The sequence below is a fragment of the Centrocercus urophasianus genome, unplaced genomic scaffold, assembly GCF_019232065.1.
Source record: "Centrocercus urophasianus isolate 14NV4802_14NV808 unplaced genomic scaffold, USGS_Curo_1.0 seq_23, whole genome shotgun sequence".
Classification (NCBI taxonomy): domain Eukaryota; kingdom Metazoa; phylum Chordata; class Aves; order Galliformes; family Phasianidae; genus Centrocercus; species Centrocercus urophasianus.
The window spans coordinates 5903268-5928373 of record NW_024884789.1 but is presented as its reverse complement, the minus strand read 5'-3'; the positions used below and the strand labels follow the sequence as shown (position 1 = coordinate 5928373).

Sequence of the window (25106 nt, the reverse complement as noted above, 5' to 3'; positions counted from 1 at the left end):
AACAAAGTAAGCACTGCTGTATTTCAGGCAGGAAAGAACATTGACCCTTTTGCTGAAATGACTGCACTATATCTAACAGATTTGGCTGGAATCTCCAAGTCCAAAAACATACACTTGGGAAACCAAATGTAATGTTATTCAATAAATAATCAATCACATGTAGCAATCTACTGTGTTGGCTTTAATTTCTCTGGGCAAGGAGATCCTGTGGTTATAGCCATCCTCCTGCTTCTGGTCGCATCTTCTGATAGGTTCTTCCATTCGTATATACTACAGAGTAACACTAAACCCTTTCTCATACTATCACCTATCCGTGACAAATCCTTTCATCTTAACTCTACATTTTCCTTTCTTCAGATGTATTTATGGTTCCTAGAGCCTTTCCTCTGAATTTCATGATGAAAACCACAGTGGGTGTGACTATATGATACAGCATGATACTGCACAGTGATCTAACAAGCTACCACTAACTGAGCTTATCTAATTACGATGCTCCAAAACTCATGTGGGCTATTTCATTCCAGTTCTTTGCCACCTGTCCCTCTGGGTAGCTCAGCAGCACAGCATACACCTCAGGGCAGCTGTACAAACTTTGTCAGTGTTGCTCCTATTCAGAATTTAACTTCTTACTTTTACTACCTCAAAGCATAGCACTAAACCATCTGTGCAGCTTTCGCTTAACTTCTTAGGTCTCAAATAGTGCTTACCACGCAGAGAAGATGCACTCATCCCTGCTCTATCTGCTTAATCAGTCACAACAGGAACAGCACACAGAGACCATCACCAAAAGGGAGAAAAAGGAAACTTTACCTTTGTTTCTCATGGTCACTGTGGGTAATGAAGAGGTATCATGTGCCTGCAGCATTCCTCTCTGTGGCTGAAAGAAAAAGGAGATTCACTTTAATTTTTCCTCCTTTCTCCCATGGGGCCGTGCCACATAACTACAATTAAAAAGCACGTCTTCAATGAATCCTCTCAGAACAGAGCAGTTCTCCAATACGTATAGTATAAAATGGTCAGCAACTACTGTTGTTGCCATGTATGAAATGGGCAAAATAAACAGTAAAGTAAACAGTAAAATGGAAAGAAAAAGGGCTGGCAACTGAAGGGAACAACAGAGGAGGCGTTCTTAGCTTGTAATGGTACCAGCAATAACTGGCTTGGGGAGTCATGCTGCAGAAGAGGCTTCTCACATTTGCCCAGATTCTGCATATCCCTCATATAAACAGCATACATATTTAATACATTTCTCATCATGCATTATGTATATGCATGTGATGCTGCATAAAAGGATGTAGTACTCAAAAATGAAGAGATGCTGCATTTACAGGTGTTGGGTAAACCTCAAGTTTTGTCAGTGAGAAGCTTTCTTTAATCATATGCACTGATCATATTACAGGTGCACAGGAAGGATGCTGTTTGCTCTGGGAATATCTAGTTTCAGATTTTGGATACCCTCACAGTTTCTTCATGCATCACTTCCTCCCCAGGTCTGCTGCTGTCTTTGCTCCTCACTGCAGACCACCCTCAGATGGTGTATATCTGCAGACTGAATCATTTACAGTTCCTTCTTATAATGCAGTAAAGTAGATGATACCACTAACCTTCATTTTCACCTTTGCACAGGAAGCAAAGCTCTCCTTACAGCCTTTGTGAACAATTGCATTGCAGTCTGTCAGAAGAAAACAGATAAGAGTTATTCCTCTGAAAGAAAAGTAAGGGGGAAAGCAAAAACAGGAGACAAACAGAAACCAATGGTAGTGCCAACGTGTTCTCTGCAAATACAAAGACTGCTCTTATCAAGACCACGTCAGTGGGATGGCAAAAGGCAGGGAAAATCAGGGAAATTAATTTTCCTAAATCCAGATATAGCAAGCCTAGATCTGCAGTGCAGGATCTGAGTTCTGTACGATAACATGAACAGAAAAAGAAACAGGAGCTTCAGCCAGGTGACAGCAACTGCAGGGCAGGGACTGAAAACTGCACTGAAGTCACTGCTTTGAGCTGAGACCACGACATTCAATGCCCTGAGCACCACTCTTTACATCTGTGGTTTCTATAAATTTGTGAAAACATGCTAACACAGCCCATGGACTGTTTTAAGTGTAAATTACATTGCAAGTGTACAGCTCTGAATTATTTCTAAAAGAAACATAAAATTAAAGGAAAAAATATCCAGGAGTGGACTTATAAAATATTCTCACACTGCTAGAATTTCTTAAATTTAGGGCTACTTCATAAAAGCCAGTAATTCTTCTGATATTTTGTGAAAGGTAAGAGCAAGGCTTAGGATGTTGCTGTTCTAGTCAATGTCCCACAACTTCCTGTGTATACGACAGACAGAAACATACATGGCTCTTGCAAAAACCCACAAGCAATATCACTGTTAAGATGAAACAAAGAAGAGGAACAGAACTCACTGCTGGTATTTAACACCGAAATCAAACAAAAAGAGGCAGGGAGACAATTCAGAGCCCTTAAATTCAAACTCAAAAGCCTTGAGAACATGAAGTCTGCACCTTACAGCATCCTACTTAGGAGCAAAGCATTTTGCAGTTGTCACAGCACGCTTCTGATGAAAAATCTGGACTTTACTCCCCCAGCTAACTCAACCTTTCAGCAGACAGGAAGTTCTTCCAGCTCTTTACTATCAGTGGTATTAATAATTAAAACCCCAAAAGCCTCTTTGCTGCATCAGTAATTATAAAAAATAAAAAACAACACACAGACCAATTAAAAAAATTATTTCCCTTTCATTGCAGAACACATTAAGTCATTCAGCATTGGCTGTTCGTGAAGAGGGGGTGCCACTGAAAGGTTCAGATGTTGACTAACAATGAGTCAATCCTTGGAAAAACATTAAGTCACCTACAGGTGAGACAACAGCAATGATAGCAGTGCAGCACTGTCACTGCTGCTGAAAAGAAATGTACTACAAAATGGCATGCAAGCGAGGGAGCCTCTGCTGCTGGTTATCTGCTATTTTCAAGGCACCGAGGAGTTTATTTTAGGATGTGGTGTGACAACACACCACGCTCAGATGTACAGAGTAACAGTCAGCTCTGACCAAACCTTCCTTGTGACAGTCATCTTCTGGGCAACGCAGAAAAAAATGCAATAATTTTCTATTTAAACTTGGAAAATGATGATATGATGTCTCTACTAAAACATGGCGTTGTTGGATTATTTTAACTCACTCGGATATAAAAGATAAATTGTGATACATCTTCTAAGTGACTTAAAGTAGAGTTAAAAACGTAGAGTGAGGAAAGGGGAAGGATGCATCTGAAAGCCTGTAATTGATGCTGCTTTCCATCTCTCATCAGGTAGACACAGAGCATTGCTCACGCAAACAAGTTTGATGAAATCTCTTCCCTTTCAGGAAGCTTCAAATTGCCTCTGGAGATTCAGCTAGCTGCTCCTTCCCCTTCCTACTTAAGATGTTTTATGCATGATCAGTGTGAACAAATAGAGGCAGAGCCTTTTGCCCCAGCCTGACAGCAATGCTGGTACAGGATTTGCCTCTCATCTCTAGGCAGACAGAGACGATATATTACTAATAGTGAAGAAGTGACAGTCTTGAGCTGCAGTGAGAACATATTCTGCAGTTCTGAGTCACCAAATCAACTGGTTACATTCTGGTTGTGACCACACAAATGCCACTGACCTGATCAGTTATAGGCCTGAGAAACCATATGAGAAATGAGGAAAAAATGACCAAGCTCATAGAAACCCCATTTCTTTTTTGCTGCGTTTGTTTTTGCTCCGACAGTTACTTGTTTTCAAACAGGATTGTACTAATAAAAGATGCAGTTGCTGTACTGCCTACACTATCTTACAAGTATTTCACACGTCACATGATTGGTGATTGATTGGCATTACATAAAAATGGAGAAAAATGCTAGCATTTCCTTTTTATATTATGCTTTCACTAAGGGCTCACTGAAGCAGTGTTTCAGATTACTCAAGTACACACAGCAATATAACACTGATGGGTGGGACATCCACTGGAAACAGCAGCTCTGATCCAAGATAGCTTTCTCTGTACAGCATCAGTTTTAACAGAGCACCTCAGCCCCAACCCAAAACACACAGCTGAAGCAACCCAAGTTCTCCAGCCCACTGACACATCCCGCAAAGCAGAGGATGCTGCCATGCAGGAGCTAGGCAGGAGGCTGCAGGACAACTCCATGTGGCTGTGATTCACTTCTGCACAGCTTCCATAAGTCATTACCACATGAATTCCCACCCCCAAAGACTCCTTCCTGCCCCACCTCACCATTGCTTAAACATGGCAACAGTACAGCACTGGGTTCATGTTTCCCAATTCAGATTCAATGCACAATAAAAACAGAAAGGAAAACAAAACTTACTTGCACAGTAGTACGAATCCTTATTGAAAGGTTTCATACAGTGGTAACAGATTGCTTGGGCTACAACGGAGGTTGCAGTGAAGAGATGTCCATTTAACATCTTCTTATCTTTTTCCTTTTCCTTGGAATCTTTGTCCTTCTCTTTAGTCTTCTCTTTATCTTTCTCTTTTTCCTGCCACAAGAAAAAGAATGAAAGCCTTGTTACTTTGCAGAGGTCTATCCTCCAGTTACAAATTCTTCAGTGTTTGCCTTCAGCACGATGACGATATCGATCGGTGCACACCGTAACAGTGGCCTACACAGCTCCCCAGCAGAAAGAAAACACACCCAGGGCCCCACAGAAATAGATTTACATATTACTGATTTGTAGAGCCCTCTGGACGGGAATCTCATTCAAGGAAATGAAACTGAGTCTGCTCTGAAGGCAGCTGTGTTTGCCCACCTTTGCCTTCTTACATTTGCTTGGGTTAATGACTTACCTTTTTTCCTCCATTTGGGCTCTAACTGAGGCCTTCAGAACTTTCAATAAGCTTTATTAAATACCACATTGTACGTATGCCATGTACAATGCATGTCCAACTTACAAATAATTTTTAAGGCTAGTTCTAAGACGCTTGCTTTGCACTGTACGTGTCATGAGAAAGCAACCCCTTCTATGACAACAGCACAGCACCACTGCCAGATTATCCCTCCTTTTTCCTCCTTACCAGCAGGGACAGCTTTTTTCAAGAGCTTCACACAACCCAAAACAAACAAAGCCAATGATCTTTCATCTCAAAATACGGCATTACATAAAGACTGAGGAGCAACAGCAACACTGAAAAAAGATTATCCCTTCAGGAAGCCAAAGTTCCACCCTCTGCCCAACTGTCGCTGGAAAGATGTTAAGCACAGGCAGCTTCTCTGATTTTCAGTAGTTTTTTGTCTATCTCTACCTGAGACAGAAGCTTGCTAACTACTAAGTGTGAGAAATGTCCCCTGAGACATTTCATGGATTTAGAGATCTCCCAAACACAGCCTGTCATCTAATTTTTGTAGGAAACTCCATAGAAAAACTCAACATTTGAATTATAGTGACTCCTCACATTTCTATACGTAAAATGTTGTTCTTGCTATTCATCTCCAAATCTGTATTTCAACTACTAATGAACATTCTATGGCATCTCTAAGAGAAGGCCAACCTGAAACTGACAAATGCTTCTGTGAGCTTAACTTTGCATTTTGTTACTTATATGCCACACGTAAATATTCCACAAGAGGAACCTAAATATTGGAGAGCTGCAGAGCGCTCTGTATGAGCAACTGCCAAGAAGCAGTTAAAAGAGATATCGAGCTCTGCAGCCACCAGGAGGGAAACTTTTGTGCCTTTGATGCTTAAATAATCAGTAACCGAGCATAAAGGCTGCCCTCTCCCAGCACAGCCCAGTTTCTTCCTGCAAAGCCTCACGGACACAAATGCTATTTACTGATCCCAAACTTTATACTGCAAAAAAGCTTTCTTTCTTTTTTTTTTTTTTTTTTTTTTTTTTTTGCATTGAAGGATGAAATAACTGCCTGAAGGGGAAACCTGCAAGAAAGAATATGCTTTGTAGACATCTCTGCCTCCTTGAGCTATCACCATCTCACCACCATCCCACGTTATCCAACGGCCCACCTGCCTACCTCCCATCAAGTCCAGCCTCATTCAAGAATTAAAACTGCAGCTAAACTCTTGGTGATGGCACCAAAAGGACTGCCAGAGACGTGCACTACTGCCAGGATTTGTGAAGCCCCAGGACAGAGAATCACACAATGCTCCAGGCACACCTTGTTTCCACTCACAATGCTGAAAAGAGATCCACCATCCTATGCTTCAAATGTGCCCAATGCTTACTGGAAAGCCAAGCAATTCTGCAGTCTGGAATAATATTCTTCATAAAATCACTGTAAGAATTATTTGAATTTAAGCTAAACTACTTGGTGAGAAACAGGAAATGGTGCACTGCCTTGAAGGAGCAAACAGCAAGCTCTGCACACGGATGGAGTGATAATGCTGAAATCGTGTCTCAAAATGAGATTATTTTTTGTTTTTGCTCCGACAGTTACTTGTTTTCAAACAGGACTGTGCTAATAAAAGCACTGTTCTGCTCCATCAGTGCTGCCACCGCAATTTAAAGCTCCGCTTTATGGTGAATCTGAGGGTGCATCTGTGGGTACTGAAATGCTATACAAGCACACACTAACAGATACTGCAGGCAAAGACCCTTAGAGTTTGATGGCCCCAAATAATGGCTGGTACAATGCAGCAGCCAGCCCCACTACAAAATAACCACCAAATTCTTACCTCCCAGTTCTTAAGTCCTACCAGCTTCACTGTGACGAGGGGCACCTCCGAAAACCGATGCCTTTTGATGGACATTCTGCCCCCGGGGCAGTAGGGCTCCCAGCAGAGCTAGCCCATGGTGGCAGCCAGCAAAGGGTTGAGCAAAAAGGGGAGAAGGGCGGGCCGACTTCTGCTGACTTCCTCGAAGATGATCTGAGCTACTTTGCTTTCACCCTGCTCTGCTCTACCTCCCACTGCTGAAAAAAAATTAACTATGGGCAGGAAAGGATGGGGTTAATTATTGAGGTTGCAAGTCAGCCGGGGGCCTTGCTTTTAAAACGCAGATAAATTGGTCCAACAGAACTCCTCTGTGATGTCTGGGATATATAAAAAGTAAAAGTGAACACACCTCAGTGTTGCAACGCTGTACTTCAGTACACAAAGTACCGCTGAAGGTTCCCTATATTTGCACTCCTCCTGCCCCATGGGTCCTTCCAAGCATTCACAGTCCCTGCTATAAAACCAAGCGCTGGTACAACGCTGCCCACGAACCACACAAGTCAAGGAGAAATTACTCATGCTAACCTTTATGTCGTCATTTCCCAGAAACTCTCTGCCAAAAAGGAAGAAGAATGAGTTCTGCTAACTGACGGGGACGCAGAGGATTGCAGACTTTAAAAGCGTGAAGCAGTGCGTGCTGCTGATTGCAAGAGATTCACTGACTAATCCCTACGTAACATTCAGCATACGGGTAAATACACACAGACGTATACCAGCGTCCTCACCACAGTTAATACTCCAAACGTCCTTTTTTTACAGAACTTCCCCAAAACTCATTTTCAAGAAGAGCCACTGCCACCAGTATTCCCCAAAGTGCTTTATTTTACGGTTAGTCTTAGAAAACTATGCATTTCTGGAGCCAGGTTTGGAGAAAAGCAAAACCTAGTTGGAAAGAACTTGCATTCTCCCTCTCCCTGCTGACAGCCCAGACAGCAGCAGAAACCAACTCTTCCTGTTCAACTTCCTCTTTCAAGGTTTGCTGTTTTTCTTTTTAAATCTTGCAGGTTTTAATCAGCCCCAAGGTTTGAGAATTCAGCGTTCCCAAGAAGTCTTACGTTGAATTATTTAAATGTTCTGCTGAAGTCCTAAGATGCACGTAGCACAAACATCTCACTAAAAGCAGAAGAGAAATTGTAATGTGGATATCATGGCTTTCTCGTTAGCCAAAACATCAGAACTGCTATGGACTGCAATTTTGAGTGTATGAGTGATGGTTGGCAGTTTGGAGTAATTCTAGTTTTATTGATAGTTTCGAACACAATCATGAACTCAGTGAACTCAAACAGATTACACTTATTTAAGAACAGGTTGATGGTTGGACTAGGTGATCTCTGTGGTCTTTTCTTGTCCTTAGTGATCCCATGATTCTCAGAAAGACACAGCAAATATCTGTCATATATTCTTACTTGTCCCAACAAAACCTGTTGTTTACATTTAGTTCTTGACTTGGAGATGGTAGACCCAAACTGCAAGAACCAGTGAATGAATTTCCAGTCTCGTGCACAGTCTGTGCAACATGAGCCACAGCTTCTCACTGGTGTATTGCACTGGCATTTCTGAGCATTTTTTTTGGATGCTGCACTGCACAGCAGAGAACAGCACTGTCTTAAAGCTCTTCAGCAGCAGCCTGGAGCTGTCATTAGCTACAGTTTGCATCTTCAAAGACAGATCCTTAAAGAGGAACTGCACATTATGGACACTGAGGTCATTACAGCTGATACCTCATTGCAATGGTGATGCAATCTTCCAAAAGTGAGCATTTAAATGTGCACCATGCCACTATACAGCACAAACCCACCTATATCACAGGAGCACAGGGTGACAGACGAAGTGCCTGCACTGGGAAATGCTAAATGAATCAGACAGGCTGCAACCCTCCCCCATAACTACATGATAGGCACTGTGCATCATGCCACAACTTGTTTCCTGTTTGCTGTTCCAACTCCCATCTGAAGATGTAGTTACGTGTTTCAGGGGCCTTCCAATAGGATTTATCAATACAGTAGTTAGGCATCAGTTAAGCACACAACGCAGACTGCATGCTGTGAGCTAAGGAGCTAAGATAGCTTCTATCTGTCAGACATGGTAAATAGGGATGAGATTAAAGAGAAAAAGATCCAAGCAACAGAAAACAACAAAAAAAACCAAACGTATATTCATCTTCAGGGGACAATCTAAAGGAAAAGTAGTCTGTTTTTGTGAAGCACTCAGCATTAATGTAATTACTTCTATAACCAGTTCTGTTCCCAGGAAATTTGACTGTGCTGAGAAAGTGGTTAACCTCCAGCAAACTCGACCCACTTCCTCCAGAAATGGAGGAAAATATAAGCAATAGCCATCTCTCAAGGTCATGGTCTGAGCAACTGAGCAGTGTGTAGAAACTTTGTGACAAAGGTAGGAAAAAAGGGGAAACATGATATAAACCTTTGGTAGCCAGCTTTTTACAGCTCCTGTCTTCGTTTTACTAAATGCCTCTCAGGCCCTGTAAAAATTAGACCCATCAATCACTGCAAAACCATAACTCATGCTAGAATGCAATCTATTCTCTAAAATGAAAAACAATTCAGCAGGGAAAAAGAGGCCAAAACATTGCACAGGAAACCTTTGCCTTGGATGCATTTTAATTTGGGGCTGCTAAAATTTCCCACACTGCTCTTCTCAAGGACCATACAGAAAATCCTCCCCTTGCAAAAGGAAAAATAAAGTCGGGTAAAGACATAAATACCACACTATGGAAACACACTGAAATACATAATTGATCTTTGCTGCCTATAGGTCTCTCGTGGCTATATAAATTACAAAAAGCACTTACCTTGCTCTTCTTGCTGCTGGACATTTTATTCCTGAGGTAGCTGAAGGTACGACTGACTTTTGTTCCACTTTTAATAGAGGGGACACTGCTGCTCTCTTCAGATATGCTAAAATCAAAAAAGAAAGAAGCAGGGTTTTATTTTCCATTTTTTCTCCCAAAGCACATATGAAGAGGATAGGTACTTTTTAAAATGCAAATGTGGTACATTTTTAAAGGACAAATGCATTTGTTATTCTGCAGGGGCATGGATTAATGTGTTACACACATGAAGGCAATAAAGGCAAAATGCCAATCAAGCAGTTTGCCACATGTTCCAAGGAAATCCTTTTTCAAGCAATCTCTATCCTCAAAGCGTGCCACAGCACCCTCTGCTGCTTCAACAGCCAAATAACAAATAACCTGCTCAGCATCTGCCTGCTTAGAGGAAAAGTCTGCCTGTCCCTTCGTGCACAGAAACATCAGCCTTGGCATTTAATTGTCAGCGTGCAGCCTATTTCAGGCTTTGGGCAGGCAGAAGGGATGGACATCTTTTAAAGGGAGATCTCCTTCCAGAGCACGGTGCATAATGACCCCTGTGAAAAGGCTGTCTGTAACAGAAACCACACCGTCTGTAAAGCCACCCCAGAGAGATGAGAATACCAACAGAAAATAAAGTGCAATGGTTATTTAGATTCAGTTACACATATTCTGGATGTCATATTTTTTCTGCCTGCCTTTGCATGTACCAGCTTATGACCTCCTCAGTTTCTACAGAAGATTAAGGAATTACACCCATTGCAGAGATCACCTCTGTACAGTTTGCAAGGATGCAAAGGAACATAAAAAAACCAAAGATCTTTAAAGAAATACAGACAGACTTGATAAAGGGAGGAAAAACTACTACTTCTAGCATTAAATACAACTCAGGTTAAACTCATTGGGTTAAATAACAGTCTGATGGATTAATCTACGAATAAAGCCTTGTTAGAGCTAAGACCTAAACCAATTTTCACACTGTATTGCCTAAAATATGCCAAGGGGCTGATTAACACACTTGACGTTTTGCTAGGAAGACTTCTGGTATTCCAATCACAGGTGAGCCAAAAGAACTGGGGAATCCCAAAACACCGTACCTCTGAACCAAGGAACCCGCGGGGCCACCAAATGCCTGAGTACCTGGAAGAGAGGAGAGATGGCAGGTGAAGGCAGTGTTAGGCTGCAGTCTTAGCTCACTGATTTAAAAACAGTTTCCATGTTTGGACAGTCAAAGAGGAGAGGGAAATGTTTATCAGAAGTGAGTGAGAGAACAGATTTCATGTGCTCAGGATCAAGTCTGTTCCCCTTACCCTTAGATGATCTCAGATTAGAAGCTGAGGTGAAAGATTGCTTAGTATTTTTTATCATTCTTCAGCTTTTAAGCAAATGATGTGTACCTGTTAACTTGGCTAGTAAATCAGAGTATCTGATACAGAACTGCCAGGGTAATCACAATAGGTATGAAAGCAAATCATTCTGCCACAATACTTTCATTGACACATCACTAGAAAGAATCCATTGTGCAACACAGCTAGGTTTCACGTACGAAACTCTTCTCCCTGATAAAATTATAGTTCATTTTCCCAACAAAATCCTGAAATGCTTTATAAAGAATAAAGGAAACAAGGGAAGCCTTATTCCATTTTCCTCAGTGCATTGCCAGGACAGAGCTCAGCCCCACAGCACTGTGCTGGATGAAGGCTGATGTGTGACAGGCTGCTGAAGCTCTGCCACTGACACGTCGTCTCTGTACATCACAAGAAAGCTGCTTGCACAACGCTTGCAAGGCAGGTCAGGTAGCTGATACCATTTACCAGAAACGTGGAAGAATACTGAAAAATGGTGATGAAATGATCTAGAGGGGAGAAAAGACCCTCTGGTTGTCAGGACTCCAAAAGCCCCCAGCTCACTGCAAGGACCACTTGCATCTTGCTGGGCTTCTGCATACGCATGTAAGAAAGCCAGCCTTTTGACTTCAAATTCTGTTAACACATTAATGCTACTGATGCACACAAAAAGGCACCTCAATGAAGAGACAAAGATCGTCCTGTATCCAAAAGTGCACTAGGGAAAACTGTGCATACAACATTATGCCTTGTGAGTCTAAACCACACGTTTTCTTAATTGCTGATTGTATCAGCACTGGTTGAGACAGGAGTGTCGCTTCTTTATTTGTGTGAACTAAAGCACTGCATAACCTAATCCCTGCTTGGAGATCTCTTGGGATCTCACCTGCAAAATCTTCCCTCTAACTAATGAGCTATCCAAAAAAATCTGATTAATACCATAACGCATACTGAATGAAGTCTCCACTTCCATTTCCTGATTATAGAGGGTTTTTTTGATACTACCTACTGCCTAATTGTCTCCTAAGATCACAGAAGTAATTCCCAGCCTCCATCCTTGGTGAGACCCCCGGAGACTCTGGGTTTTGTTCCAGCTCTGCTTTTCTTTTGCATGGGTCCACTCCTCACTCTTTCCTTTTTATAACAGCTTACTCGATTGGACTGGATTCACTATTTCACAAATCTTTCTGTTCCTTTGCAGTTAACGTAACAAATGCAGAGGAACACTGAATCAAGAGCTATAAAGATTTGATATTCATGACTGTTTTTCAGCACCTTGAGAAAGTACATTGCGTGGGAACTTCAATTACGTTCTATTTATCTTTTACTGCAGTAGTATTTTGTCTTACAAATGGGAGACTCTTGACGGGCAAAACGTATCCAGACAAAAAAACAAGGTGATGGCCTGTTTATGATTTCACAGTCCAAGTTTTAGGTTACAATTTAGCATCATAAAATCAATATTCTGCTGTGGGTTATACAGCCCATGAAGATGAGCATAAAAAAGGACACGCTCCCAGATTGAGCACAAGCATTTCCTGTCATGGCCAGCTATAAAACTGAAATGCTAAAACAGATTTCATGGCCCACAGAAGAGGTGCTTTTTCTTTTTTAAAGGTCAGAATCGCTATGTATGTCCATTGCTGTGTCAGCAGCCAAACTGTGGTGTATTTATCTAAACATCTTTTAACTTCACCATTCAAAATTACTTCACATGGTGGCTGGAACTGAAATAATCACTCAAGGTCCATTATGCAGAAAGCAGCAATAAGACTAGCATACTGTGAACCCTCAGTGCAGGCAGCAATTCAACTTCTCTGGGCCAAGAAATCCAAAGGCTTCATCACAACGATTAAACATTTTCTCAAATGCAGTCTGGCTTGTCCAGCCATCTGAAAACCATGTTTTATATACGTGATGAGATCAACATATCCATCCTCTGTGAACCTTGAAGATGTGAAGAAAGAAATAGATATCTGGGATTTTTACATGAAAAACGTCCATTTGCCACGGGGATGTTGAGTTAGCTGTAGCTAAACCAACCTTTATATAAAGTCACAACACTACTCTCAAATATGACAGAATAACACATGTGAAGGAAGCAACATTTTTGTGGGAGAAAATGTATGACCTTACTTCAAATAGCTGTCAGTAACAGAGCACAAGTAAGGAAGCAAAGATAAATACTGGCTAATAGAAATACCCTCAAAAATTGCTGTACCCTCACCCAACTGCCAGGAATTACTTCAGTGTTTGGATGCTCAAAAAGAAATACATCAAAAAGTCTAAATTTTTCATTATTTTTTTTTTTTGCCATAGCACCCCTGCCTTTGTGAGGACCACGAATCGTGAGTTTTGTTAAAGACAGCACAGAGCAAAAGGAGAGGAGAGAGCTTAAATAATGACATGGGTGGTATGATACCCAGGAAGAGCTTATAGCAAGGGACAAATCCACAGTGAAGGTTGGGAATGGAAAGGAGGAAAACTTGTACACATGCAGCAGGTATTTGGAGTGGATAGGGTTAAAAAAACTGAGTGGTCTCAGGTTCAAAAACTGACCAAAATCTGTTGGACTGGAAAGGAATTTCTCCTCTCCCACTGTGCATACAAAGGATGGAAGCTCGTATTAGAACCAGCTGATGAAGCCAGTTCTGAATTACCTCTATAGATAGAGTGTTATCCGTTCTAGTTTATTTCAGTAGTCTAATAATACAAAACACGTTTAAGAAAGAGGAAGCACCTTCAATATTTTTGTTATGTCTACTTAAGAAAAAACAAAAGAGGAAAAGGAGGAGGAGGGTAAATGACTAATTTAAGCTTCTGCCTCAGTTGGATTTACTTTGAACAAAGAAGTTTTGCAGCAGGAAGAAAAACTACCACGCATGGCACTACACAGCTTCCTGACAAAATTATTCCAGTTTTAAAATCAGGACCTAACACAAACACCTTGATGATGTTAGGTGTTTGGATTGCATTGTACTCAGTAGGGCAACCATGGAGCTGTAACCAAAATTTTCTGAATTTAGTATCAGGGCTTCTCTCTTTTCCTGTTCCCATCAAGCAATGTAGTCATTTCTCACATACAGAGGCTCTGTTCCTCCTCTTAATTCCATGTGCTGCAACAATCTCAAGACAAGTACTTTGTTTTTTATAAAAAGGTAATGACAACACTGCCAGTTAAAGTGAGTGGTGATAACATTCACCAAATGGATACAGACCAAAATTAACTGGACGAGATTCAGCACTGCTGGTGTACAAGACTCTATGGATTATAAACCTGTTATTCTGCCATTAGTTAGCATTCAGATACAGGACTAAAATAATGCTGTTAGATATCATGCGACAGAAAGGTTAGTTTAATGTTTGCAAAGTGAAACTTCAAAGTCTGAAGCAGAAAAACAGATTTCCCTTTGTTTAGACCCATAATGGCTGCAATGCACAGAAAACGATTACTTACTATCCAACTCCTCCTCCTCATCACTGGAAGAAGAGCCAATAGAAAAGAGAGTTTTAGACTTAGGAATGAGTGGAGAGATGCTGAAGGAGAAGGAGATTCGTCTCGATGGTCGAGTCCGGCCCTGGGCTGAGAAGTGGGTTAACAGCAGACATTAGAGCATGCTTGAAAATGTATTTAATAATAAAAAGGAGAGGAAAGCAGCCAAAGCAAACTAGAAACAAAGCAAAGGAAATGTCTGCAAAGCATCTGGCTTCAGAAGAGGCACAAGAAACTAAGAATTGAGAATGCGCGAACTGCAGAGGGTGCAGGTTTCAGGGGATGCAGGTCTTACTGCATGCACAAGGCAACGTTCAAGGCTTTCCTTACATTTTGCTGGCATACATTTACAGGAACTCATAATGGACAAAGGTTATCTGCCTCTCTGAAATAATTGTAAGGGAATCAAACTAAAACAACACAAGATACCAGTTTTATGATGCGTTCTGCAGTTAAATGACACCCCGCAGCTGTCAAATATAGCAAGGATACTTTATCTGAAAAGTCAACTTCATCTACCTGGAGAACTCCCTGTTTCCATTTCTTAAAAAACACAACATTCTGGTAATGTTACGTCCTTCAAAGCTTTCAGCTTTAAAACTAAGAGCCCAAAGTATCCATTACCTTTTTCTCCATCACAAAACAGAAAAAACAACCACCTCTTCTACTGTCTTCTTGTAAAACTCATTATCTTGTTTAAAAGAAAATGCCTAAACTCGAGATAAGCCCCTCTGCATCCTGCCCAGCCCCAGCCTAGGAGTCTACCAAATACAGAGCTAAACTCGGCAATCAATCTGCAACACCAGATCTCTCATCATCAGAAGGATAACACAAATGAGTTCAAATGCATTTTTTCAAATACTCTCTGCCTTCTGCTTATTTCAGTTTCTGAAGTTACATTTTTCTATTGCTATGCACACTCTCAAGGAATTGCTGCTATTTGTTTATGGCCATGCCTGAAAACTTAGTAAATTAGGATGGTTTACTGCAATTCCTGTTAAAAAAAAAAAAATTAAGAGCAGAGCACAGCATCAGCCTTACAAAAATTCTTTGTAAGTACAGGTTTCTCTGAAAAGGGATGTAGGAGCCAGCTGGCATCTCTTTTCACTGATACTGCTACACCACTTCTCATGGAGATAACAGAGCTGTACTTCCTAAAACTTCCCATCATACGATCACAGGTGGAAACCTCTGTGCTGTGATCTGACAAGCACCAGGCTGCTGAATATCCATCACTTCAACACTATGAGGGCATCTGTCCTCTGGTCATGCAAGTGAAGGGGAAGGGCCTTTCAGCCAATAATATTATTCAGCCAATGAAAATAAGAATTTAAAACAATAAAACAGTAAGAATTCTTTGCGCTGCTGATATCATACGCCAAAACTGAATTCAGAAGATGAAAATATTATCCAAAGAATATCCATGCAATGCAATCAATGCAAAGCTAACTCCCCTGAAAATTTCCTTCAGCCATTAGTCATAAATGCCATTGACCAAAAGGGTTTGACTCAAATTACGTACGTGCTTCTTCAACTTAAGTGCACACTTCTTCAAATGAAGCAGAGCAATTCTAAACTGGAACCCAGTGAAAGGCATTTAAAGTGAAGAACTTCTGAAAAGACTCAGACATTTATTTTGTTTAGGCTGCCTCTCAGAGGAGTTCATCTGGTATCCAAGATCTGAAGAACACGACCAGGCAACACCATGCTTTCTTTCTTCTGCAGTCTACTGTCTATTTAGACTAAAAGTCAAGATGAACAATAATACTTTACCGCAAATAGAACAACCTCCTCCAGCACAGTTCAATTCAACTCCCATTTGAGTGCTTTTATTTATAGCAGTTCCTGGCTTTATAACAATGCTCCATACTGGAAATTTGCTATTCCAAAGCTGAAAGCAGTCTTCCGAGCGCTCCAGCCAACAGCTCTTGTGACCTCCCCCCATAAAATGCTAAAAAACTAACAGTTGTGAATGGCCACAGCAACTCTTGGAACATCTGAGACATCAGATGGAGCGTGGGTTAGAAACTCAGTGTTGGAAACTGCTTCTGCCTCAATACTTCGAGCAGTATATGGGAACAGTAACAGAAAGTCCTCCATCTGTTTACTTGACTGGATTTAATTTTTGAAGCTCTTCTGAAAAACATGTTGCTGCCCTTATCGCTCAAACATATTTGCAGGGGTTGGGAATTCCTTTTTAAAAAGCATCTACCATAAAATGATGCAAGTGGAATGTAGAAATGTAGATAATTACATTTTCCTAGATACACCTGCGTGAAATGAAGGATTTATTCTGCATAGTTCAAAGGCATTCTTGTGCAATAACATGAATTTCAAAGGAAGGTGACAAGAATTGAGACTCCCAGAACTTCTCATGAAAAACACTAAGCTGCCAAACATGCACTCACAGCTCTCAGTAACTTTATTCCTCTTTCAGAGTGACTGAAAAAGTAATCTACTGAAGTTTCCCAAGTTAGGAAAGTATCAGAGTTGGGAAGAGACTTTGTCAAGTTGAGTAATCCTTCTGGATGCTCACTTCAGCCACCTCAGAACAGCAATTTTCAGAAACCAACTTGCTATAAAAATGAGGCTCTCCTGAGGTGCTGCAAGCTGACTATTGAAAAATTGAAGCACACAAGCATCAGTCATTTTTAATACCACCATCCAAAACTCACAGACGTGTAACCTGAAGCAGAAGACTAACCCTGCTATTTCTTCTACAGTCCCTCTAGGCATCTCGTATCTTCTTTTCCTTCTACCTCAGTGAGACCATAATGGCTAGGCTGACAATAAAGAGGGAATGTGGGACCATCAACTAAGTTGGTCTACCACCAACTTAGGCCTCAATGACAATTTTAATGTGGCTGATTTGACAGAAAAGAGGGGCAAGGTGGCAATTTCTCCTATTCCAAGGCAGTGGCACAAATCCTGGGCATGGTCCTGGGCAACCTTCCCTAGATGTCCAGACCAGGTGGCATTCAGAGTTTCCACTCCAACCTCAATCACTCTGTGAACCCTCCACTGTCATCACACCCCTCTTCTCTGAGTTTGAAGGAAAGCGTCAAGCAAGAGGGAGAACAGCATCAGCCTGCTGGGTCCTCTCAGCCTCCGAGTGTGCATTTTCTGGGAGTTGGTCAAGTTACTTACAGTGTTTGGTTAGCAACTGTGTGCAACGGCAATAAATCGGTTGCTTTTAAAAAATCATGAAAGCCTCCAGCACCAGAAGGAAAGAAGACGAGCCACAGCATGGAGCAGGAGCTGGCCTTTTCATGGGATGGATTTGCCAGTGTTTTGGTTACCGTTGCTGGGGCCACATCTGTTAAGCCACATGCTTATTAATCATGGAAGAATGATTGTAAAGAAGTTAGAAATGTCTCCTACAAACACAATCTCTGTGAGCTTCTTCCAACAGATGAATGAAATGCCTTTCTTTGAAGCACCTTTCCATGCCCAGCTTTGCAGAATTTGTGGTTCCTCCACACAGCTCCATCTGCACCTGATGTTTCCATTCGAGTTAACAACTTATTAACCTCAGCTGCACAGCACCAAAATGCATCTGAATGCCTCATCTGAGGGCGTACAGCCATCATGTAAACCCCTTGCCCATCTGCTGACTGCATGGGAAGATGCTTGGCCAACTGACCACAAAAAAAAAAAAAAAAAAAGAAAAAAAAGTGGTGGTTTGGTTTTGTTGGGGAAGCAGGGTTGTGCTAATCACAGCACATGAGCCCTGGGCCAGGCTGCTGCCCTGCACTTCTAATTGCGTGCAACAGGAACAAGACGTGTATGGCACAGCTTCAAGGAAAAAGCACGCTAATAAAGAGGAAAAGATCAGGAATCATCACCGATTGACAAGATGTGATGTAAAAAGTCAACACATTTTCTGGCTGGCAGTTAATAAAATGAAAGCATGTGTAACATGGCCCTTCCTAAGCACATCCAGCTGGAGCCTTCCGAGTGACTTTTTCAGCTGAAAGAATCAATTCAGTGAAGCTGCAAAATTAAGTGCTTTCTATTGCTTCAATCAGGCTAACCTAAATTGAAAAACTTCCCCTAATCAACATTTACAATTTTCTTCAGGATTGAGATTTAATAAATGGCACCCATCTGCCCCCAAGTCATTGTCTCAACAAAAGAAATAGCACCAAACTCCCCCCAGGAGACCACGACACATAGCACCTTTTAAAAAAATCAAAAGTAGGAAAACAACATCCCAAAAGGAATTTACCTCAACACCAAAAACAGCAAATCTTAAATAGTAAAAAAAAAAAAAATTTTTTTTTTTTTTTTTTTTTTTTTTTATAATACATCACAGTTTTCATAGCAGTAGTGTAATTATGAAAGAAGCAAATGAAAACAACATAACTAGAAACAGCAGGGATATATTGGGAATAACAAAATAAGGATCTAAACTGAACGAGTTCTGGCTTTCCACCCACAATTTCATTCTGCAGTGAAATACATATTTCACATAAAATGGAAAAGCAAGTGCTAGTAAATTGTGCCTTGGGAAGGTAGGTATATATAACACATGGGAAAAGAGAGAAGGAGATGGGAATCGTGTTACTCACTGTCCAGAGATGGTTTACTAATTGACATTAAAGACACAGATTTGGTCAGTGAAGACGAAACGGAGGAAGTGCAGAAATTGAATCCTTGTGGGTGTGGTGCTTGATGGATCTGCAGAACAGAAAAAAATAAAAACTATCAAATTTCTGAAATTCATGCTTTCAAACAGTGGGAATTCAAACAATCCCAGTGTAAGGCACAGGTGAAAAATGCAAGAACCAAAAATGCAAGCAGCATCAAGTTGTTAAAATGCAACATTTTCTTTTATGTAGAAGGCAACTAACTACTTCTGGAATAGAAACTAGCTGCTAACTTTTCTTGTGAGCTATTGCAAGGTGGATGTTCTCAAGCCACAGAAATTACTGCTGTGATTCTGGCTCCTCGCTGTAACAAACCTGACGCTTAGCTGTACTTCTCCAAAATGCCATTCCTCAACACAAGAGAAGGCATAAGAGCCTTCACACACCAGTTCTCACTGGTCAGAACTTGCAAGACTCATTTACTGCCCTTGATAGACAGCAGTGACTCCACGAGGTAGAGAAGGTGGGCTGACTAATGATTCTGGCAGGTTCCCAGAATGAACCATGGCTGAAACACCAAGCTCTGAAATAAAGGGTATTTAAAGTATTTAAGAGCATAATTGCTTATTTAATAAAAATAATCAGAGACTCTCACAATGTTTTGGCCCATCTATCCTTAATATCACAGACTTCTGCTCCAGAGATCACACTAAATGCAATTAACATGCAATTAAAATTTTGCTAAACTGTTGCTTATAATGTGCCTTCTGATTCTAGTTGTGTCTGCGAAAGAAAAGAAGCACACAAACTTTGGCTAACCTTAAAATGTTAACAGACAAATTACTACAAGGTTTATTTCTGTCCACTAGGACATCATCTATCAACTGTACTGCTTCAAGAATCCAAGCAGCACATCTGAACACAGTGGCAATTTCTCAGTGTTAAAATAGAAGGCTAATTACATCACACATACAGGGTAGAAGCCTTCAATGCCACCTTGAAAAAGGAAATTTTAAAATGTAGATGCAGACTTTCCAAGAAATGCAGTAATGGTTGGGCAGGTTTACCTGGTGATCATAGTCTCTGATTTCCCCTTGCTCAAGTTCTTCAGTGAGCAAAACCAGGGAGCCGCACTGGTTGCTGGTGAGTGTGCTCCGTGGAAGGTCTTTGGAGCTCAGAGAAGCAGCCTCCATGTTTGCAGAGGGCTTCTTGTTCTCACCAGAGTCTCCAGCAAGGCCTTCTAGGCTGTAACTGAAGAGAAACCACGCAGGTTAGATCCTGAGGAGCTCTCAGCAACGGGTGTCATACAGCTCATAGTACTTTCAAGTGTAAATCAGAATGCAGTCACTAGCTGAACCACTCAGAGCTATGCTGATGCTATCCCTCAGCACATTACTCTCAACAAACAAGTGCAGATATCAGGGGAGATATTTACATTTACGCTATAATCAGAAGAAACAGCAGCACCTCGTGTGACACAAGACGTACAGCACAACACTACCTGTCCTGGACCACTGCCCTCCCACAAAATCAGCACTGGGCTGCATGCAGTGTTCATCTTTGCAGACGTATCTTCTGAGTCCCACTAAGCACTTGCCACTGCACAGAGCTTTGGTACCAACAACATCTTTCTGCCAAAGCTGTTTTTCCTTTAATTCCTGTATTTTTCTCCTCATCAGCCACTCAGTGTTGCTTTATCACTTGCTGATGAAGCTAGCTCTGACCAATGGAGCCAGACACAATCACTCAGTGATATTCAAAACACCAACCTTTGGTGTGCAGAGCATGGTAGCTATAAAAGATCTGGCCAACCTCTGTAGAGACAGCACCTGCTGATAGACAGGTGACCTCTACAGAAAATAAAGCTAATACACTCTTTTCATCTGCACAAAACAATTTCCTTTTAAAATGTGACTACTTCCATCCGCTCTTTCTTAGCCCTCATATTCTGCCCCTAATCCTTGTGCACCTCATGCCAAAACTGAAAAGCCCACTGCCATATGGGGTTAATATGCACGTTTTGCAGATTCACACCTCCATGACTAATGCTCGACCTCACGTGCACAAATCCTGTTGGTGAGAAGCAAGACAACCCCTAGGTATGTACTCCAGCTTAGCATACAGAATAACACCAAATGAGCAAGTAACATAAAGGTTGATTACTTTTTAAAGCAATTTCTGTCGACCCACAAAAAAATAGTTGCAAGAAACACAATTTACTGACTTCAAAGCAGGCAACAAACAACTAGCACCAATGTATGAAAGGGAAAACACACAATGGATTGCACAGATTAGTTGAACAACCAGAGGAGCTAAAAATTCAGGTAGATTCGCATAGCAATGATTCATTTTCTGCATTCATTTAGAGCCATATTGATAAATACGCAACTTCAAAGCCAAAAATGCTACAAGCCTTGAGGAAGAAGACCTATTGAATTTTTTAAGATTTTTTTTATGTTGATTAATGAGAAAGAAGGCTGGATGAGGCATTTACAATTCAATCTGCTTTAGAAAGATTTTGATTCAACAACGCGTATCAATAGCAGGCACCGTAAAGCTCATTCTAAAACACCTGCAAAGAGAAATGAGTCCCTTTCTCACCAATTATTTAGGGCCCAGGAACATTTTTTCTTCTATCCCAAGATAACAATAACAATATTACAGAGTACAGAAAAAATGCAGTTTGTTGTAACACAAAGAACTCTGTTCAAAACTGCCATAAAATAGCTATCATTTAGTAATACCATTCTGTAATTGTTAGTACGTAGATGAAACAGAATTAATTTTGTAACTTGAAGGACAGATTAACTTCTTTCCCAACATCTAGCCTTTAGAAAGAGTGTCAATAGCTCTACCCACGCCCAGCAAGAAATGCCAGAGAAAAACAGGCTGTAAACTCCGTGAGGGTGGCTTCCAGTTATGTGAAAGCATGGCATCAGGTAGAGATCTGACCTGCGAGCATTAGTTCCAACTTTGAAGACTTCTCCTGAAGGAGCGAGTCCTGAGCACCTGGGAAACGTCCATCTGTGACTGCTGGACTGTTGTCACAGAAAGCGATCAGCCTCATCGAAGGAGGCTTTCAGCACACAGGGAGCAAACGAGCTGTCAACTGAACTCCTCAAGAGATGTGTCCACAACACAGTGTGTGTTCTATGGTTGCCATAGTTACCAACGTGCAGAAAAACACACCTTAACATAATCGCGGAGCAGAGCAGTTCGGACCAAAAGCGCAGTTCTTGGACACCCAAAGCCAACAAAAAGCAGCCACTGCCTTCACCCGTACCCCAGTTTGGGACACCCATAACCACAGCTCATGGCTGAAAAAGCAGACGAAGCAAACAGACACGTGCACACTTCAGCCATAGCAGCAGAGGAGAAGGCAATGTACGACAAGCTGACAACACAGTTTGCGGCACTCGATTGCTGCTGCAGCACATTTATTTATACCATACCTTCTACAATTAAAGTCAGGACCCATGGCAGCGAACTGCACACCAGAGGGACACCAGCTCAAACTAGGAACATTGAAAGAGGCAAAGAAAGGAAAAGGGCTGTGATTATTGGCTTGTTACGGCACAGGGGAGTGTTAAAATACTCTCATTTCTGAATAAAATGAAAACAAACAGACGCACACAAAAAAAGCCCTCAGAAATAACAGTCACTAACGTATGATTCCGGCTGTGAGAACACACCAAACAGGTAGCGGGGCAGCCCGTGCTTCCCTCACACCCATCCCACCCTGCCAGTGTACAACAGAAACTGTTCCTGGTGGGGAGAGATGCTTTTGGGAACACAGGGCTGAGACACAGCAAAGTCATTTTTGCATAAGTAATCACACAGCCATTGTGTTAGTAATGATTAGTATTTTCTGGTACCTGTCTCCTACAATCAGAAAAAGAGCCCCTTACAAATATTTAATCACGCAAGGTCTCCTCCACACAAGAATTAATAACTTCAGGCTACACTTGGGAAAAATAAGAAAGGGGAGTTACATTCTTAAAAGCTGCACAGCAAGTCAGTGAAAGAGGCTGGAAGGAAAAACAAGCTCGTCTTGCTGCTAACTTGGGATTCATTCAAATCAGGGTCCTTCAAGGAGTGCTTTGACTAGAAAGCCTTTCAAATCCCATACCCCCAAAGAATCCCAAGTTGCACCAGGAAAGACATAAGCAATGCAAATGCAGAATGCAAATATTTTGGTTGTCATTTTAAATACCGCTTTTGTTATTTTTTCTCTGCGATCTCATGGGCCAATTGCAGGTTTTGCAAATACAGAGAAATCAATCTTCTTGTCAGCTATGGCATATAAAAGACCTCTAAATACCAGAAAGGCTGTCCAGGAAACGTAAGTCTGAAGGAAATTTTGCATCAGCATAGATCTGCCAAGCAGTGCTGCACCAGTCCTGCTCCCAGCCCTCCCCTGTGGGCCATGCATGGAGAGGATGTGGCCAGAGCATGCTCTGATCCAAGCCAGGAGCCTACAGCATGAGCAGCACAAGTCTGAGCGTCCCTGGGTCACGGTTTGTGAAACGTCAGGAACCTCAGATGTCACAAAGAAGTGTTTAAAGTCACTGACTGCATCCGTTGCATGTCAAGTTCTTGCACTGCTCCCACGCACAGTACAACACTGGAAACATTTCAGAAGTATTTATGGTTGATATTCAGTGTTGGAATTCAGATAATTGCTACTTGCTTTATTAAGGACGTTAACTGGGGAAGATACATCTGAAGTACCTGTGCTTTGCAACCCAAAGCTCTAGGTGCTTACCTAAGAAGCTCTCGGCTCAATACCATAAGCACTCCTTATGAAGACCCTCCCATCATACATCAATATTTCATTATTCAACTACACCATGTGGCAGAGGAAGGTATAAATGAGGGATGTGGCTAAATACTTAAAAGAAACACATCCTCGTGTTCACAGTAAACCCCTCAAACCCCTTTGCACCATCAACCTCAGTCTGCACTTTCAGACCTATGTTCAACCCTGAGCTGGGTCAGTAAAACCCACCCAGAGGAAACTAGCTGAAGGCTGAGCAAGTGTCTCAAGGAAAATATCATCAGTGCTTTTCCTTTTCTTGCTCTCCCAAGTCACCTGTTTGTGGCCACAAGACTGCTGGGCTAAGAGGACCCTTGGAGCTGTGCTCAGGTTGACTTCCTCTCACTGACTTGTTTGCAGAAGTCAGAAGCTCGTGGTTGCTTACAAATTGAACAGACTACTTTACTCCATAAAGATGTGTACATTTACACCAGATTTAAAAGATGCCTCTATTTCTGAATGATGCCGCGGTACAGTGACAATCTCTAATGCTACAGCTGCAGGGAAGGAAGACAGAAGAGAGGAGGGACAGGAGCTGTGCATGCACAATAGAGGAAGCCAGAAAGTGGTGCAAGATCTCAGAGAAGAATAAAGATCTTTTGGCAAGGGTTCTGGAAAGCAGCGTCTTCCAGAATTATAATCTTGCTGATGAACCACCCACAATCTGCTGGCAACACCATCAAACTGCACAAGATCATTGCATAGCATGCAAAAAGCCTTCACAGAACAAGACTTGGGGAAGAGGAGTGCAATTACAGAAAGCAGCCTTGTGTGAGATCTGCTGAAATTAAATTTCAGGCTGCCGCTCTGCAACTGGCGTTAGAGGGGATAACAGCAAAACGGTTGGGAAGCCAGAAAAGAAGGACAGAGAATGCTTATGAAAGAACATCAGGACATTATCAGATTTGACTAAACATTTTGGGTTGCCTGTTTGAGACATTTTCTTTAAGTTCAAAGTTTCAGAATATTATGACTCAAGGTCTCCTCTGTGGGAGCTGTAACTGTATTAATAGTGACTGCTAAAGAGGTGTTCATTTGCATAAACTGAGAAGATGAGTGCTTGCTTCCTCCAGAGCAGCGTCATGCAAATAAAGCGGCTTCTTAGAAGTAAAAAAGCACGTTCTTTCTTGTGCCTTTCCTGTCAGAGCCCTCTCCTGACCTGCACAGCACTGCTCAAGAGGCTTCATTTATGCTGATGCACGGTGAGGCCCTCCTCACATTTCTCCCACATGTGGAAATTTGGTAGTCTGTTTAAACACACGTCTCACACGCACGTCAGGTAACCACAGCTGTGTCATGG

General features: G+C 41.6%; 1 protein-coding gene across 7 annotated transcripts in view; it reads right to left on the bottom strand.

Moving 5' to 3' along the window:
* The window catches only part of AKAP13 (A-kinase anchoring protein 13), a 192575-nt gene that overhangs the window by 18015 nt on the left and 149454 nt on the right, over positions 1-25106 (bottom strand). For 5 of the 7 annotated variants that reach the window (XM_042824004.1, XM_042824005.1, XM_042824007.1 and 2 more), the window contains 8 exons: positions 22443-22505; positions 20058-20241; positions 18973-19081; positions 10660-10702; positions 9548-9653; positions 4374-4545; positions 1605-1672; positions 811-877 (listed from right to left, as the gene is read on the bottom strand). In XM_042824004.1, coding sequence (XP_042679938.1) covers positions 811-877; positions 1605-1672; positions 4374-4545; positions 9548-9653; positions 10660-10702; positions 18973-19081; positions 20058-20241; positions 22443-22505 — 812 coding nt within the window. The remainder of the gene's footprint in view (positions 1-810; positions 878-1604; positions 1673-4373; positions 4546-9547; positions 9654-10659; positions 10703-18972; positions 19082-20057; positions 20242-22442; positions 22506-25106) is intronic. The other 2 variants (XM_042824008.1, XM_042824011.1) reach the window with 1 other exon arrangement.